The sequence below is a fragment of the Hippopotamus amphibius genome, chromosome 17, assembly GCF_030028045.1.
Source record: "Hippopotamus amphibius kiboko isolate mHipAmp2 chromosome 17, mHipAmp2.hap2, whole genome shotgun sequence".
Lineage (NCBI taxonomy): Eukaryota > Metazoa > Chordata > Mammalia > Artiodactyla > Hippopotamidae > Hippopotamus > Hippopotamus amphibius.
In genome coordinates this window covers 1,642,407-1,659,313 of record NC_080202.1, presented here as the reverse complement: position 1 = coordinate 1,659,313, position 16,907 = coordinate 1,642,407, and the positions used below count along the sequence as shown (strand labels likewise).

Here is a 16,907-nt window from a genome sequence, read left to right as displayed (position 1 = left end):
CCCAGAAGGACCCCATCTTCACGTCCCAGGAGCAGAAAGGCCAGGGAGGGTGGGGAGGAGAGGGCGGAAGGTCAGGGAAGCAGAGTGTTCCAGGCCTGCAGGGAGGTTTGATTCCGAGTCTAGAGGGAACCCACTGGAAGGCTTCAGACAGGTGTGTGCCTGTACCTGTGAGAGACCTGATGTCTCTAAAAGCCTGCTTTGAAAACCATCTTTCCAACTGCTGTGTGCAAGACATCCCTGAGAAACACTGTAAACAGTGCCTATCTCCTTATGAGAAGAAATGAAACCACTTCGATATCGTTACATATCAAAGTGGATGTGACATACCCAGTCACACATCAGTACCTGCACTACAAAGCCAGCTGTTCAGGCCTGAGCTGGAACACAGTACAGACGGGGGAGGAGTCTGCTAACTGTCCGCTGCGCGTCTGGGGCCCCACACCGGCAAGGGGTCGCCAAGGCTGGGCCTCCCTGGACTCCTGGCCACTTCACTGCGTTAACCACTCGAGTTGAGAAGCAGATGGACGGACAGTTTACACCCTCTGATGGACCGATTCCATTCCTGGGAGTCCCTCCTGAGGAGAGATTCAGGAATGCCGTCAATAACTCGCATTCCTGGGATGCTCCCCACATGTTATTTAGGAGAAGAGCAACTTACAACATCGCTGATTGTCAGAGGAACGCAAATCAAAGCTGCAGTGAGGTACCACCTCACCCCGGTCCGAATGGCCTTCTTTGAAAAGTCTACAAATAACAAATGCTGGAGAAGGTGTGGAGAAAAGGGAGCCCTCCTACACTGCCGATGGGAATGTAAATTGGTGCAGCCACTATGGAGAGCAGTATGGAGGGTCCCTAAAAAACTAAAAACAGAGCTTCCATATGACCCAGCAATCCCACTCCTGGGCATATACCCAGACAAAACTCTAATTCAAAAAGACAGAAGCACCCCTATGTTCACAGCAGCACTGTTCACAACAGCCAAGACATAGAAACAACCTAAAAGGCCATCGGCAGAGAAGTGGACAAAGACGTGGTGCAGGTATACGATGGAATACGACTCAGCCACAAAGAGAATGGAAGAATGCCATTTGCAGCCACATGGATGGACCTGGAGACCATCACACTAAGTGAAATAAGTTAGGAGAAAGACAAACACCACATGACAACACATCTGTGGAATCTGAATATGACACGAACTTATCTATGAAACAGAAACAGACTCACAGACTGAGAACAGACTTGTGGTTGTCAAGAGGGGTGGGGGAGGGACGGATTGGGAGTTCGGGATTAGCAGCTGTAAACTGTTACACACAGAATGGATAAACGACAAGGACCTGCTGTGTAGCCCAGGGAACTATATTCAGTATCCTGGAATAAACCATAATGGCAAAGAATATGAAAAAGAATGTATGTGTATAACCGAGTCGCTGTGCTGTACAGCAGAAATTAACACACCATTATAGGTCAACTATACTTCAATAAAAAAATTAAAAAATTAAAGGGGAGCAGTTTAAATGCCCACTGTTAGGGAAGCATTAAATAAACAATACAAGGACATAATAGAGAACTACTAAAAAACCATGTCTTTAACGTGGGCCGGGGAAATTACATATTCAGCAAAACCCACTTTTGTGGGGAAAAAATACTGGGATAAAAATAATTTTAAAAGGCTGGAATAAAATACATTGAAATGCCTCAGGTTTTAAATTTGAGGAGTAAACTAGAGGTGATTTTAATTTTCTTTATATTTTTTATGTATTTTCACAGAACTTCCATATTGTTACAACATATTTAACAAATCTGAGCACCTGCTAAACAAGCACAACAGCAAGAAGCCCTTTTATGAACAAAGAGGGAAATCTGACGCATTCTTATCCTAAGGGAGCTTAGAGTCTAACAGAGGAGAGGTTTTCAGGGCTTTTGCTTTTTCAGAGTAAAGGTGAGCTGTGACACCCCAGCAGCTCCTAAGGCAGAGGCTCTGGCTACATGCTTAAACGGGATCTCTCTGGCGTCGAGGACGCTGCTCGGTAGGGATGAGACCACAGTAAACACGTCTGTGCCCCAAACAGAGAAGGACGAAGTCCTGCTCGACACTGATCAGTACCCACAGGCTCCCAACCTGAGCCGGTCGTCCAATCAGACGTGACACCGAGGACAGTCACTCATTAAGTCATCACATGACAAAATCTCCAAAAAGCCTGGATGAGACGCTAAGCTCCTCTGTCTGTGAGGACACAGAAGGCTCTCACAGCAGCTGCAGGGTTAACACTTCCCAGAGCAGTGGGGACAGACTCAGAATTGTGCACATGGTGCAAGTGCCAGCTGACAGAACCAAAGGAGCTGCTTGAAAACCAACGACAGCCTGCGGTCAGTCCCCCGGTCAGACTGTTCCTGAAGATGATAGTTCGTTACTGAGGAAATCGCCAGAAACTGCAGGCATGGACGTAAACACAGAGCATACAACAACTGACCCCAAGAGCACATGGCAGATTATTTTGCACACTTCTCTACGTTTAGAATCTTGATAAAATGGATACATTTCTGAAAATATGTATAATTTGACAAAGTTGACTCACCCCCTAAAAGATATAAAGTGTAAACAAACTGATTTTCAGAGAAGAAACTGTGAAAACTGTAACAAAGTCCAAAACACCGGGCATGACAGTTTCATAGAATTTAGACAGACCTTTATAAAACAGATCATTCTTTTACTATGTGAATTACAACAGGGAATACAAAAACAGAACATTTTTAATTTTCCTTATGTAGTGAGTGTGTAATAATACTATTAATATCATAACCTTAGAAAGATTACACACAAAAAGGAAACTACAGACCAATCTTCCTTATATCTTTGCAAAATTAAATAGCATATTAGCAGAGTCCGGCAGCTCACTAAAAGAGTAGCACATAATAATCAGGATCATTCAATATGAAGAAAGCTAATAGCATCATTTATCGTCATAATAGATCTAAGGAGGAAAGCTACAGAATCATCTCCATGGCACCAAGAAGTTATTTTTTAATTAAAAATAAAAGTATCAATGAGATTATTCCTATATACTAACAACTGTAATGCGCTTCTGTATACTAACAACTAACTATCAGCAAGAGAAATTAAGGAAATAATCCCATTTACCATTGCATCAAAGAGAAAAAAATACGTAGGAATAAACCTACCTAAGGATGGGACTTCTCTGGTGGCGCAGTAGTTAATAATCTGCTTGCCAGTGCAGGGGACATGGGTTCAGTCCCTGGTCTGGGAAGATCCCACATGCCTCAGAGCAACTAAGCCCGTGTGCCACAACTACTGAGCCCAATTGCCACAACTACCGAAGCCTGCACACCTACAGCCCATGCTCTGCAACAAGAGAAGCCACCACACTGAGAAACCCACGCACCACAACGAAGAGTAGCCCCTGCTCACCGCAACCAGAGAAAATACGTGCACAGCAACAAAAACCCCACGCAGCCAAAAAAACAAATTTATTAAAAAAACAAAACAAAAAAAACCTACCTAAGGAGGTAAAAGACCTGTAGTCAGAAAACTATAAGACACTGATGAAACAAACTGAAGACAACACAAACAGATGGAAAGATATACCATGTTCTTGGACTGGAATAATTAATATTGTTAAATGACCATCCTACCCAACACAATGTATAGATTCAGTGCAATTCCCATCAAGATTTCAATGGTATTTTTCACAGAACTAGAATAACTCTAAAATTTGTACAGAAACACAAAATAATAGCGAAAACAATCCTGAGAAAGAAGAACAGAGCTGGAGGAATTACACTCCATGACTTCAAAGTAGACTACAAAACTACAATAATCAAAACAGTCTGGTACTGGCACAAAAACAGACACATAGATCGGTGGAACAGAACAGAGAGCCCAGAAGTAAACCCACACACCTGTGGTCAATTAATGTACAACAAAGAAGGTAAGAGTACACAAGGGAGAAAAGACAGCCTCTTCAATGAGTGGTGCTGGGAAAACTGGACAGCTACATGTAAAAGAATGAATTTAGAACACTCCCTAACACCGTACACAAAAATAAACCCAAAATGGATTAAAGATCTAAATGTAAGGCCAGATATCATAAAACTCCTAGAGGAAAACATAGGGAGAACACTGTTTACATAAATTATAGCAATTTTTTTTTTGGACCCATCTCCTAAAAACAAAGGAAAAATAAACAAACAAACAAAAAGACCCAAATGGGGCCTAATAAAATGTAAAAGCTTTTGCAGAGCAAAGGAAAACATCAACAAAATGTAAAGACATCCTACTGAAAGGGAGAAAATACTTGCAAATGATATGACCAATAAAGGGTTAATATCCAACATATGTGGGTGAGTCAGACATTATCTGCACTCTGGTTATATTAAAACTTATGTAAATTTTACAGCCAGGCTGCAGATAATTTTTGACTCACCCTCGTATGTAAATAAATAGCTCATACAACTCAGCATCAAAAAAAAAAAAACAACCCAATTAAAAAATGGGCAGAATTGAATAGAAAATTTTCCAAAGAGGACATATAAATGGCCAACAGGCACATGAAAACATGTTCAGCATCTGTAATCATCAGGGAAATGCAAAACCACGTGATATCACCTCCCACCTGTCACAATGGCCATCATCAAAAAGAACCAAAGAACAAGTGCTGGTGAGGATGTTGGGAAAAGGGATCCCTCCTACACAGTGAGAATGTAAATGGTGCAGCCACTGTGGAAAACAGTATGGAGGGTCCTCAAAAAACTAAAAACAGAACTATCACATGACCCAGGAATTCCACTCCTGGGTATATATTCGAAAAAAACAAAAATATTCCTTCCATAAGATACATGCATCCCAATGTTCACAGCAGCATTATTTACAATTGCCAAGATTTGGAAGCACCTAAGTGTTAATCAACAGATGAATGGATAAAGAAGTGTGTGTGTGTGTGTGTGTGTGTGTGTGTGTGTGTCCAATGGAATACTACTCAGCCATTAAAAAGAATGGAATTAAAAAAAAAAAGAATGGAATTTTTCCATCTGCAGCAACATGGATAGACTTGAAGGGCATTATGCTAAGTGAAATAAGTCAGACAGAGAAAGACAAATACTGTATGATATCACTTATATGTGGAATCTCAAAAAAATACCACTAACTAGTGAGTATAACAAAAAACAAGCAGACTCACAGATATAGAGAACAAACTAGTGGTTACCTGTGGGGAGAGGCAGTAGAGGAGCAGGGGAGGAAGAGGCGCAAACTCTCATGTGTAAAATAAGCCACAAGGACATACTGTGCAGCACAGGGAACAGCAAATATCTTACAATAACTCTAAATGGGGCATAATCTTTAAAAACTGGAACCACTATACTGTAGCGTATAATATACATCAACTACGGTTAAAATTTCTTTTTAATTACGAAATAAAAAATTTAAAAAGCACTACAGGAGAATATTGAAAAAATGTTAGTATCCAATTGTAGAAATTCTTGCCAGGACAATAAGAAAAAGAAATACAAGGCATAAAAATTAGAAAGGAAGGAGTAAAACTATTTCTGTTTACATACCATGTAATTACATTTCACAAAATGCTCAACCATTCCTGTTGGAAACTTTCAATAAAGCAGACCCCATGGATAATTCCTAAACATGATTTAACAAGACATGCACACACGTCTTAACGTATGTGTGTTTACACTGTGTGTGTGTATATCAGCCCCAATTCCAGCCCACTATTTAGTAGAGAAACATCCGAAGCACTGCCTCTAAAGTCCTAAACAAGACAAGCATCTCCGCTATTACCACACAGTTTATTATTCTACTAGAGGCTTCAGGCAGGATAAAGAAATCAGTGGTATAACATAAGGAGAATATAAAACTATTTGTACACAATATGACTGTGTGCCTGGAAAACCCGTGGGAATCAACTGAAAACTACTCAAGAGGAATTCAGAATTTTAACAAACTACAAAACTCACATACAGTCATTAACAGCCCTCGTGTATACAAACCACCCCTTAGATTATAGGATGGAAGGGAAGGCCTCGTCTACAATGGGCGCAGACGCATACGATGTCTGGCGATACACTTAACAAGAAACGGGCAAACGCTTTACAAGGAAAATGACAGAAAACTACGTGGAGCCAAGGCTGGCATTTCCACCGTGTTCGCCCGGCGTCTGAACACAGGAGCTGAAGGTGTTGGAGGAGCAGCGTTTCCTGGCTGGGCCAAACGTTCGTTCGGTGCATGAATCCGTTGTCCCATAACGTTCTCGGTGAAAATGAAAAACGTCGTTTAGTTTTACTGGAAACCGAACGCGCTCTTCGGCCAGCCCAGTCCAAGCACGCCGAGGCCTCGGCGGCCGGGCCCGCGCCCTCCGCAGACGGAGACCACGCGGCCTCGCCCGAGATGAAACCCCGGAGGGAAGACTTCCGCTGGGGAGGAGACGCGGCGTCCGGACCACAGAGGCCGCCTCGAGCACCTCCCCTCGCGCCCCCTTCGTGAGCGGGCGCCCCGGCTCCCAGCCGCCGTCTGCGAGCGGACGCAGACTGCGGGCCGGGGCTCGAGGGGGGTCCCGGCCGGGAAGGGGCCGGGAGCCGGGGCGCCGCGCAGCGGGGGCTCAGGCGCCACGTCGGCCGCGAGGTGACAGCTGCGAGCCCCGGGCCCCCCGCCCGCCCCGGGTTGAGGGGGGGACAGGACAGACAGAAAGAGGACCATCTCCCGGCCCTCGGGACGGCCTACCTCCCAGGGGCAAAAGGTGGCAGAAGTGCCCAAGAACAGAGAGGAATGAAAACCAAGAGCTGGGGGTGCGGGGGGCTCTCCCTGTTTTCCCTTGCGTGCCCTGGACTCCAGCGCCCCCGCCTCGCGTGCAGGGAATCACAGACCTCGGAGACGGGCATCGCAGTAAAAGAGCGGCTCGGGAGCATCTGGCTTCAAAGCTTATCCCCTCACCGACTTCCTGAGGACGCATCACCTCACCTGGGCAGGCTTTAGCTTCTCCAGGTGTAAAATGGAGCTACCGGGGAGACTGTATCTGATGTCATCATGAATTTGAACAACAATGTACATAAATGCCTAGCATATTTCTGCAAAAGCCCTTCATGAAAATTATCTCACATCCTATAAATTATAGCTTTACATTATTTTTTAATTAAAAATAAAAGTACTGCTCTGTAATGACCTATATGGGAATAAAATGTAAAGAAGAGTGGATATGTGTATATGTGTAACTGATTCACTCTGCTGTACACCTGAAACCAACACAACACTGTAAATCAACTATACCCCAATAAAAATTTGTAAAAATAAAGGGACTTCCCTTCCCTGGTGGTCCAGCGGTAAAGAATCCACCTTCCAATGCAAGGGATGCAGGTTTGATCCCTGGTCAAGGAACTAAGATCCCACATGCCACAGGGCAACTAAGCCCGGATGCCAAAACTACTGAGCCCGTGAGCCTCAACTAGAGAGCCTGCATGCCCCAAACTACAGAGCCCACGTGCCCTGGAGCCTGCGTGCCACAACTAGAGAAGAGGAAAAACCCATGTGCCACAACTAGAGAACCCCAAGCACCTCAGCACAGAGCCCATGTGCCACAACAAAAGATCCCACATGCCACAACTAAGATCTGACGCAGCCAATAAATAAATAAATAAATAAATAAATAAATAAAATTTTTAAAAGTAGTGGAGGAGAGTATAGAAGAAAATGTTAAAATCCTATTGTAGGACAAGGCAAAAAAAAAAGAGAAGTGACATTAAAATTGGAAAACGAGTAAAACTATTTCTATTTATCCAATGACATGGACCCTATATATAGAAAATTCTAAAGAGTTCATACACACAAAAATACTAGTGCTAATCAATGAATTCAGCAAACGTATGAGATCAACACACAAAAATCAGCTGTATTTTAAATACACCCACAAAGAACAACCTGAAAAGGAAATTAAGAAAATAATTCCATTATGGATACAATAGCATCCAAAAGAGTAAAGTATCTAGGAATAAATTTAACCAAGGAAGTCAAAGACTTGTACATTGAAAACTACAAAACACTGACGTAAGAAATTAAAGACCTAAATAAATGGAAAGATATTCTGTGTTCATGGATTGGAAGACAATATTTTTAAGGTGGCAGTATTCTCTCCAAAGCAACCTCACAGATTCAGTGCCATCCGGATAGAAATTCCAATGGCCTTTTTTGCAAAAATGGAAAAGCTATCCTCATTCATATGGAACTGCAAGGGGCCCTAAATGGCCAAAACAAAAAAACGGAAAAAGAAGAACAAGCTTGGAAGAATTCACTTTCTGATTTCAAAACTCATTGCACAGGAATCTAAAGTACGACACAAATGAGCATATATATGAAACAGAAACAGACTCACAGGCACAGAGCACAGACTTGTGGTTCCTGGGGGGCAGTGGGGGATTGAGAACTTGGGGTTAGCAGATGCAGACTACTATATACAGGATGGATAAACAACAAGGTCCTACTGTACAGCACAGGGAACTATATTCAATATCCTGGGATAAACCATAATGGAAAAGAATCTGAAAAAGGTATAACGGAACCACTCTGCTGTGCAGCAGAAATTAACGCAATAGTGTATATCAACTATACTCAAATAAAAATCAAAAGAAAACAACAACAAAAAACCACCTTACCACACAGCTACAGTAATCTGAGCAGTGTGGTACTGGTGTGAGCCAGACACAGAGACCAGAAGAGCAGAGCGGAGTCCAGAAATAAACCCACACATCTCTGCTGCACTGATTGCTGATAAGGTGCCAAGACCATTCAACAGAGAAAGAATCGTTTTTCAACAAATGGCGGTCACCTCGTCTAGGTGAGTCTAGTCCCATCTCAGGTCTGAGCTCACGCACTACGACCCCAGGGAGCTGTCACAGGTGCTCACGGCTTTTACAGTGCTTAGCCCAAATGGAATAATTTTGTAATTACTTAATCTTGGTCTCATCCCGAGGGCAGGGTTGTGTTTATTTTCTTCAAGTCGACATTCCCCGTGTTTTTGTATACTGAGTACACAAATTGTTCTCGTACACCGAATACACAAATCGTATATTCTATGCACAAAACAACGCTTTAGGGAGAGCATCATTCTTCCTGTTTTGGTTGTCAGACAACTGCTTCGTGTCTCAAGCAGTTTCTCTTAACCGGACACGTGGGCTCTGAGGCCAGTCATGGAGGAATCAGCCACGTACCCGTTACCCCACAGTTAGCGGCAAACATCAGAGAGGCTCCAAGGGGAAACCCGAAAACGTAATAGCCAATGGCATTCAAGAAAGCGCCCATCTTCTGCTTTCCTGCCCCTCTCAGGACTCCACCAGAGGTGCCCTAAAGAGAGGAAACCAAACCAGTGCTGCAGTCATTCAGGTGTCACCATCGCATCAGGTCAGGACACAAGCTGGCATTTCACAGCTCGGAATACGGTCACATAGCCTGTCTCAAGACAGGGACCACACCTTATGTAAGAGACAAAGGAGAACGTTTGCTTCTGAAGTTACGTTAACAACAACCACGGCAGCTTTCATCAGGTAATGCCCACGAGGTAACGGCATTTACACCTCCTGACCATTTAAAAATGGTTCACAAAAGCATAGGTTTAAAAAATGTAGAGGTTTCACTGATGGAAGTCTCCGCAGAAACTGGTCTGGTATCATGGCTGAAAAATATTAATGCAACTGGGCTTCAAAAATGCCCAGAGCCAGAAGGGTGATGACTGTTTCGCTCTCTTGTCACATTCTTGCCACGGCCAGTGTCCAACCATGGCCACCGCATCTTCACAGTGAGTGTGAAGTAGAAGGAATTCCTTGGGAAGAAAAGCAAGATGGCAAATGGCCCAGAAATCATGTCATGAGGACTAACTGCTGAAACCAGGAGTAAGCCTCAAGGGACAAGTCCAGGGTCTAGCAGAGGGGTCTTCAAATCCCTGTACACCCACAGATCAGCCAGGAGGAGGACTCTCTGGTGGTCAGAGCTGACTCCACAGTAGCATGGCCCACCTTGGCGGTGTCACCACCCGGCCAGGAGTCACACAGAGCATCCGGCCCCAGATGAAGTAGGGGAGGCCAGCTAACTCAGGTCCCTCCCACCTGGGATGCTACCTGTCCCTCAGATGGCTCCAACTGCTTGAAGCAAAAGCTCCCTCTTTTCAAAAATGAAATCATGGGCATTTAATTCAAAACTAGAAACATAAAACAAAACTGTGTGCGTACAGTAGACAGAGAAAAATGACTCCAGATACTCACCGCAAGTGCAACGAACAGATGAAAAGGCGCGAAAACAGGAATCACGCGGCTCACGAGGGAAGTAATGTCTCTGTTGGAGGGAAAGAAAGTCGTCAGCGGCCCCAGCTCACGGTTAAGTGTGGTGCTAATTACCTGCTGACCTGCCAGAGTGACCAGTCAGCTCAGTCCAATTCTACTTTCCTATTTCACAAAACCTCAGTAATTTAAATGTTGCCAGTTAGAATTTACATCAAAAGGGATTGGGCCAGGCTGCCACTACAGAGGAAATTCTTAACACTCTGTCGATGACTATAAAAATGCGGGGATTTCAGCCTGTGAAGGGTAGCCTTCCTCTGCAGCTGGGAGTCCTCCTCAAAAACGCAGCTGGAGGCCAGTGTTTATATAGAACCCCTGAATTGATTGTGGCGGGAGGTCTGCCTGGGGAGGGCCCTGCGCAGGGCTCGGGGGCCCTGGAGAGCGACTCAGCAGAGTGGAGGCGACTGCGGGCCTGCACCACAGAGCCCGCGTGGATGCAAAACACACAACCAACCACGGTGCTCCCCCCAGAGCCCCTGTGGGGAAGCCTGTGAGCCCACAGGTGCTGCCGGTTCAGGCAGAACCCACAGGCAACCGTCTCACCAGAGCAGCGACCTCCTCCGGGGACAGACCCCTGATGACAGAGGCGGCTCACGCGGCACTGCCTCTACTAGCCGAAGTGACAGCACGGTCCTTCCTCCATGATTACACACACCAAACCAGTGTCCACCAGACACTGACGGAAATCAACAGCACACCCACAGAAGACCAAACTGAGCACATAGAAGAGGTGGTGCAAAAGGAAACAGAACGCAAAGAGCAAAAGAGAAACTTTAAAAAATTATACTTACTATTCTTAGAAATAGTCATAAGCAATAAGCACTTAAAGAAAAAGAGCAGTTGGAAAAGTGATTAGAAATGAAAACTATGAACCCTAAAAACAGCATGCTATCTAAAGCCTGGATAATGAAATGGACATGGCTGAAGACTAAATTCCAACCTGGATGGTAAATTTCAGGAAATATCCCAAAATACAGAGACAGATAACCAGAGAAAAGAGACATGTCGAATTAATCCATACACTCTATCATTTATCTAAATTTCCTAGAGCTAAAGAAAGTCCAGGGACTTCCTTGGTGGCACAGTGGTTGAGAGGCCACCTGCCAGTGCAGGGGACACAGGTTCAATTCCTGGTCTGGGAAGATCCCACCTGCTGTGGAGCAACTAAGCCTGCAAGCCACAACTACTGAGCCCATGTGCCACAACTACTGAAGTCTGCATGCCTAGAGCCCATGCTCCGCAACAGGAGAAGCCACTGCAATGAGAAGCCCACACACAGCAATGAAGACCCAACGCAGCCAAAAGTAAATAAATAAATCTTAAAAAAAAAACAACAAAAAAAGCTGCCTTGGGAGGTAGCAAGATCCTCACCACTGAGGTTATGAATGTGTAAGTGGGACAACCTGGCAAGGATGTTTTTGAGGAATCCCAACGTAAGATGAGTGATTATATTAAATAGCCTTTTAGATCTCTCTAAGATTTTATCAAACTGAGAAAGATGTATCATTATTTCTTCAAGTTTTTTTTTCTGTCCCCTCTCCTCACTCTGCTTCTCACTGCATTTCATTCAGGGTATGTACTACTGCTGTATCTTCAAGTTCACTCATCTTTTCTTCCATGCTGTCTAATCGGCTGTTATGCGCATCCACTATATTTTCATTTCAGACATTTTCTTTCAGCTCTATAAGTTCAATTTGTTGTTCTTCAAAAAATCTTTGCTGTCTTACCTTGGCATGCTCATATTTTCCTCTACCTTCTTGAAAATACAAAACATAGTTATTAAAACTTTCAATATCCCTGTGTACTAATTCTATCAGGTGTTTCATTTCTGGGTTGGTTTCAATGGATTGATGTTTCTGTGGATTTTAATTTCTTGCTCCTCTGTATGCCTGATAATTTTTAATGAGATGCAGACTGTGAATTTTCCTTTGTCAGATACTGCATGTTCCTGTAATATTTTAAATACCCTTGAGCTGTAATGCAGTTAAATTTCTTGGGAACAGTTTGCTCCTCTCAAAGTCTGCTTTTGAGCTCTGTTAGGTGGGACGAGAGCAGGCTTCATCCCAGGGCTGATTTTCCTTCTGTTGAGACAAGGTCCTTCTGAGAGCTCCACCAGCCACCCCGTGCATTGCGAGGTTTTGTTCATTCTGGTTGGTGGAAATACAGGCTCTTCCCAACCCTTTATGAGCTTCAGGAACTGTTCTGCCCGCTCCTTTCAGGTGTTCCTTCCCACCCCCCACCCCACTCCCCCAGCCTCAGGTGGAATCCTTACGCGCGTAATGGGCTCAGTGGTCAGCTCGCGACTTGAGGGAGGTCACCTGCAGACCTCCAGCGCTTGCTCTCTGGGCCCCCTCCTTGCTCTGGGACTCTGCCTGAGCCTCCCCGACTCCCAACTCCATTTCCTCAACCCAAGGAGGTGGGGGGGGGGGGGCTTGGCAGGGCCCCCGTCTGCACTTTGTCCTGGAAACTCCCTCAAAGTAAGCCAGGGTGGTCACAGGGTTCTCTTTATCTGTTTCCCCTCAGGGATTTCTCTGTGCTGCCTGTGGTCCCATGTCTACAAACCATTTTTTCAAATATAGATTTTGTCCAGTTTTTTAGTTGCTTAAGGAAGGGGGGGGGTCAATCTAGTTCCTGTTCCTCCATCTGACCATCTTCTTAATCCTAAGATTTTACAAGAATATGTTTAAGCACTGGTCTGAAACCAGTGAGGTTGGGTGAAACCAGAAGAGCACACTTAAAACTAATAAGACTGAACTTCTTCATAAGCATAATCTGAGGCAAGCGGTGCAAATTACTGAGGCTTTTTTATAAGGATGTGGTTTATTCAGGATACTTCATTGCATCTAAATAGTTATGCAAACACGTCATCAGAGAATATGCAGTGAAACTCAGCCTAAGGTTGGGTCAATGGTTTACACAAACACCACCCAGAGGATGCAGGTGTGCTGGCAGTCCGTGTGCCCTGGACAGGGAGGTGCCTTTCCAGGGATGAGGTTTCTCCATGTGCTTTTTCTATGTATCTCTGAGCAAAAACACACTGAGCACAAGAAAAACCCCACTTGCGTTTGATAAATGAACTGGGTATTTGAGGGATGGAGGGGGTTTCTATGGGTGTTTGTCATTCAAACCTGTTCAAATTTCGTACTGTGGTTCTCACTCCAGCTGCACTACAGATTTTCCTACGGAGTAAAATGCTACTCACCTCTCAGAGTCAGAAAAGTAGAGTGAAGAAGGAAGCATAAAACTAAAAGTGTTCTTCTGGAAGACGGTACATACTTGTCACTGGTGAACGCATAAGCAACCACATCCTTGAAAGCAGCAAGTAAGATGCCCATTGCAAGCACACAAACACCTGGAAAATACAGAAGAAAACAGAAAATGAAAATCGTCCAGAGTGTGACAAATCCTAGTACTGACTTCTCATGAGATACGTGTGTCAGTGATTTAAGAAATGTAATTATTTAGTGTTTCTTCTTATTGTTTAGGAAAAGAGCACCTAAGATCAGATGATTCTAACTCCTTTTTCTAAGGGAGACTCAGAAAATATGCTCAATAAGAGGACAACACAATCAGAATCTTCTCTAACTGCTCAGATTCCAGAATATTCCCACTGCCCCAGGGTCAGTGGTCCAGGAACCTCGAGAGCTGGACCAGGTTCTGGTCAGAAATAAGCCTGCACATGATAACACCTGCCTTTGAAATGATTCCTGTTAGTACCAAGTGGAACAGTATTTAGTTGGTACCTAATGACAGAAGACCATAATTAGCAGCTGTGTTTAACTGAGTAAACGAGACAGAACAAAGAGGAAAGGTTTCAGTTGAGTTTCCATATGTACGGGGGTGAATCAAAAATTATCCACACTCCGGTTATATTAAAACTTCTGTTAAAACTACAGCCAGCGTGCAGATAATTTTTGACTCACCCTTGTAAGTCAGATCCTAGAGAAATTCTGATATATATATATTTTTTTAAATAAATAGATTTATTTATTTATTTATTTATTGGCTGCACTGGGTCTTCGTTGCTGCGCACAAGCTTTCTCTAGTTGCGGTGAGTGGGGCTAATCTTCATTGCGGTGAGTGGGGCTAATCTTCATTGCAGTGCATGGGCTTCTCGTGGTGGCTTCTCTTGTTGTGGAGCACCGGCTCTAAGTGCACGGGCTTCAGTAGTTGTGGCTTGCAGGCACAGTAGTTGTGGCTTGTGGGCTCAGTAGTTGTTGCGCACGGGCTTAGCTGCTCCACAGCATGTGGGATCTTCTCAGATCAGGGATCGAACCCGTGTCCCCTGAATTGGCAGGTGGATTCTTAACCACGGAGCCACCAGGGAAGTTCCCTTACATATATTTTTAAACTTAGATAAAACTCCAGAAGGCAGCGAAGCAAGCAGCGGTGCCACACTCGCCTGTACACAGGAGGACAGTGATGCAGGAGTGTCGTGCCTGCTGGGCACTTCCCACCCCCAGGGCGTTGCCCGCCTGGATGCTGGCTGTCACTCCAAAGCCAAGGGGCACCTAGGAATGAACAAGAAGAAGTCAGAGGGTCTGAAAATCAGAATATCAGTGCACTGGGCTCCACCAGTGTGGAAACCTGAGACAGAGTCAGAGCTCCGGGTTCTAGACCCGGTTCCAGTACATCCTTGCTGTGTGACTGTAAGCAGATGGCTCAGCCGTGCTGGCTGCTACAGGCGTGTAAGAGCCACCCTGACCGCTGCCCCCATGAAAGGCATCGAAGTAGAACCTCTTAAAGATGCTGGATCTGAGGGCAAAACTAAACACATACTATCAAGAGTCAGTTCAACCTTGCTCCATTCTACAGGATTTAATGAACTATAACTATATAAAGAAGTCATAAAAATAAAATGAACGATGTGAAAAAAGCACTTAGAACAAAGCCTGGCACGCTGTAGGAACTCCACCAGAGTGGATGAAATCTGACTCATCATCACACCTCAGCATCCAACATTCCTTATGTCTGATTACCCATTAAATCCAACTATGGCCCTTCAGATGCTAAAACTTTAATTACTGGTTATGGAAACCTGAAGCTATAAGCTTGCTTGCTTCTTAAATATATTACTGTTCAACCTACAGGGTCACCTCTGTTGTAATCCTGTCAGAGCAAGGCTGCCCTCAGGGGCTGGATGTGTAGTAAGCTGATTTCAGCCCTCATGTCTGCTTCTAACATTTTATGCTTGTCAGCTGTAACTTCTTATTCCTACTAGAAGCAGCATCCTCCTGAGAGCCGTCTAATTTGTTACTGTTTGAGAACCAGCCTAAGTGCAGGTGATTAAAAAAAAAAATGTATTTCAATGGAATATTACTCAGCCATAAAAAGGAATGAAATTGAGCTATTCGTAGTGAGGTGGAGGGACCTAGAGTTTGTCATACAGAGTGAAGTAAGCCAGACAGAGAAAAACAAATACGCTAACACATATATATGGAATCTAGAAAAATGGTGCTGATGAACCTAGTGGTAGGGTAGGAATAGAGATGCAGATGTAGAGAACGGACTTGAGGACACCGGGGGAGGGGAAGCTGGGACGTGGTGAGAGAGTAGCACTGACATATACACACTACCAAATGTAAAATAGATGGCTAGTAGGAAGCCACTACAGAGCACAGGGAGACCAGCTTGATGCTTTGTGAAGACTTAAAGGGGTGGGATAGGGAGGCTGGGAGGGAGGCTCAAGAGGGAGGGGATATGGGGATATATGTATACATGTGGCTCTTTCACTTTGTTGTACAGCAGAAACTGACACAATACTGTAAAGCAATCATACTCCAATAAAGATTAAAATAAATAAAAATTTAAAAATATGTATTAAAAATTGTTAAGATTAAGAACCTGAAAAACAATAGACCTGACTATATAAAAATTTACAAGACTTGTGGGCCCAAAGCATGCATACTGGCTTCAGCTGAATGGCCAGCTCACCGCTTAACCCCTTTCCTTCCCAAAAGGCCACTAAAATGTCAGTAAAGATGCTTAACAGAAAAGAAATTCATTAACAACACTGAGAACAAGTGAGCTGTCGAGCTTCTGGAAGAGGAACAGGAAGCTGAAGTCCACATGAGAAAGAGGAGGAGGCCCAGGAGGCAGTGATGAGGCCTCACTACAGGGTCCAGACAGCACAACCAGACCCCACTGCCAACCGGCCCTCCCTCTCAGGCTCACCGCACAGAAACTGGCGGTGTGAGCACCTCAGAGCCAAGCCCTTCTCGTGTTGGGGGACACGAGGTGGGGTGGGGCAGTGGGGGAGGTCAGGACTGCTGCTCCCTGCTCCCCACCCATAAACCCTAAAGTGAAGGTGTCACACAACAGATCCCACCTCTCTACCGAGCTGCCTGCTGATCCTTCCCACGCAGGGGAGAGGTCTGCTGGAGAAAAATCCACAAACAACAGGACAGGAAAGCCACACCAGCCATTCAGTTTACACATCAATGCAAAGTAGTGTGTTTAAAATCATTAAAGGTAAAATAAGAAATTGTGCTCCACAACAAAAGAAGCCCCTGCGATGAGAAGCCCACGCACCGTAACGAGGAGTAGCCCCCACTTGCTGC

At 44.5% G+C, this 16,907-nt stretch overlaps 1 protein-coding gene across 1 annotated transcript in view; it reads right to left on the bottom strand.

Annotated features, from left to right (window-relative positions):
* The window catches only part of LOC130840293 (nascent polypeptide-associated complex subunit alpha, muscle-specific form-like), a 43,868-nt gene that overhangs the window by 2,552 nt on the left and 24,409 nt on the right, over positions 1 to 16,907 (bottom strand). Inside the window, exons 12-15 of the mRNA XM_057715649.1 lie at positions 14,750 to 14,858; positions 13,624 to 13,699; positions 10,273 to 10,342; positions 9,226 to 9,358 (exon numbers count right to left, since the gene is read on the bottom strand). Coding sequence (XP_057571632.1) covers positions 9,226 to 9,358; positions 10,273 to 10,342; positions 13,624 to 13,699; positions 14,750 to 14,858 — 388 coding nt within the window. The remainder of the gene's footprint in view (positions 1 to 9,225; positions 9,359 to 10,272; positions 10,343 to 13,623; positions 13,700 to 14,749; positions 14,859 to 16,907) is intronic.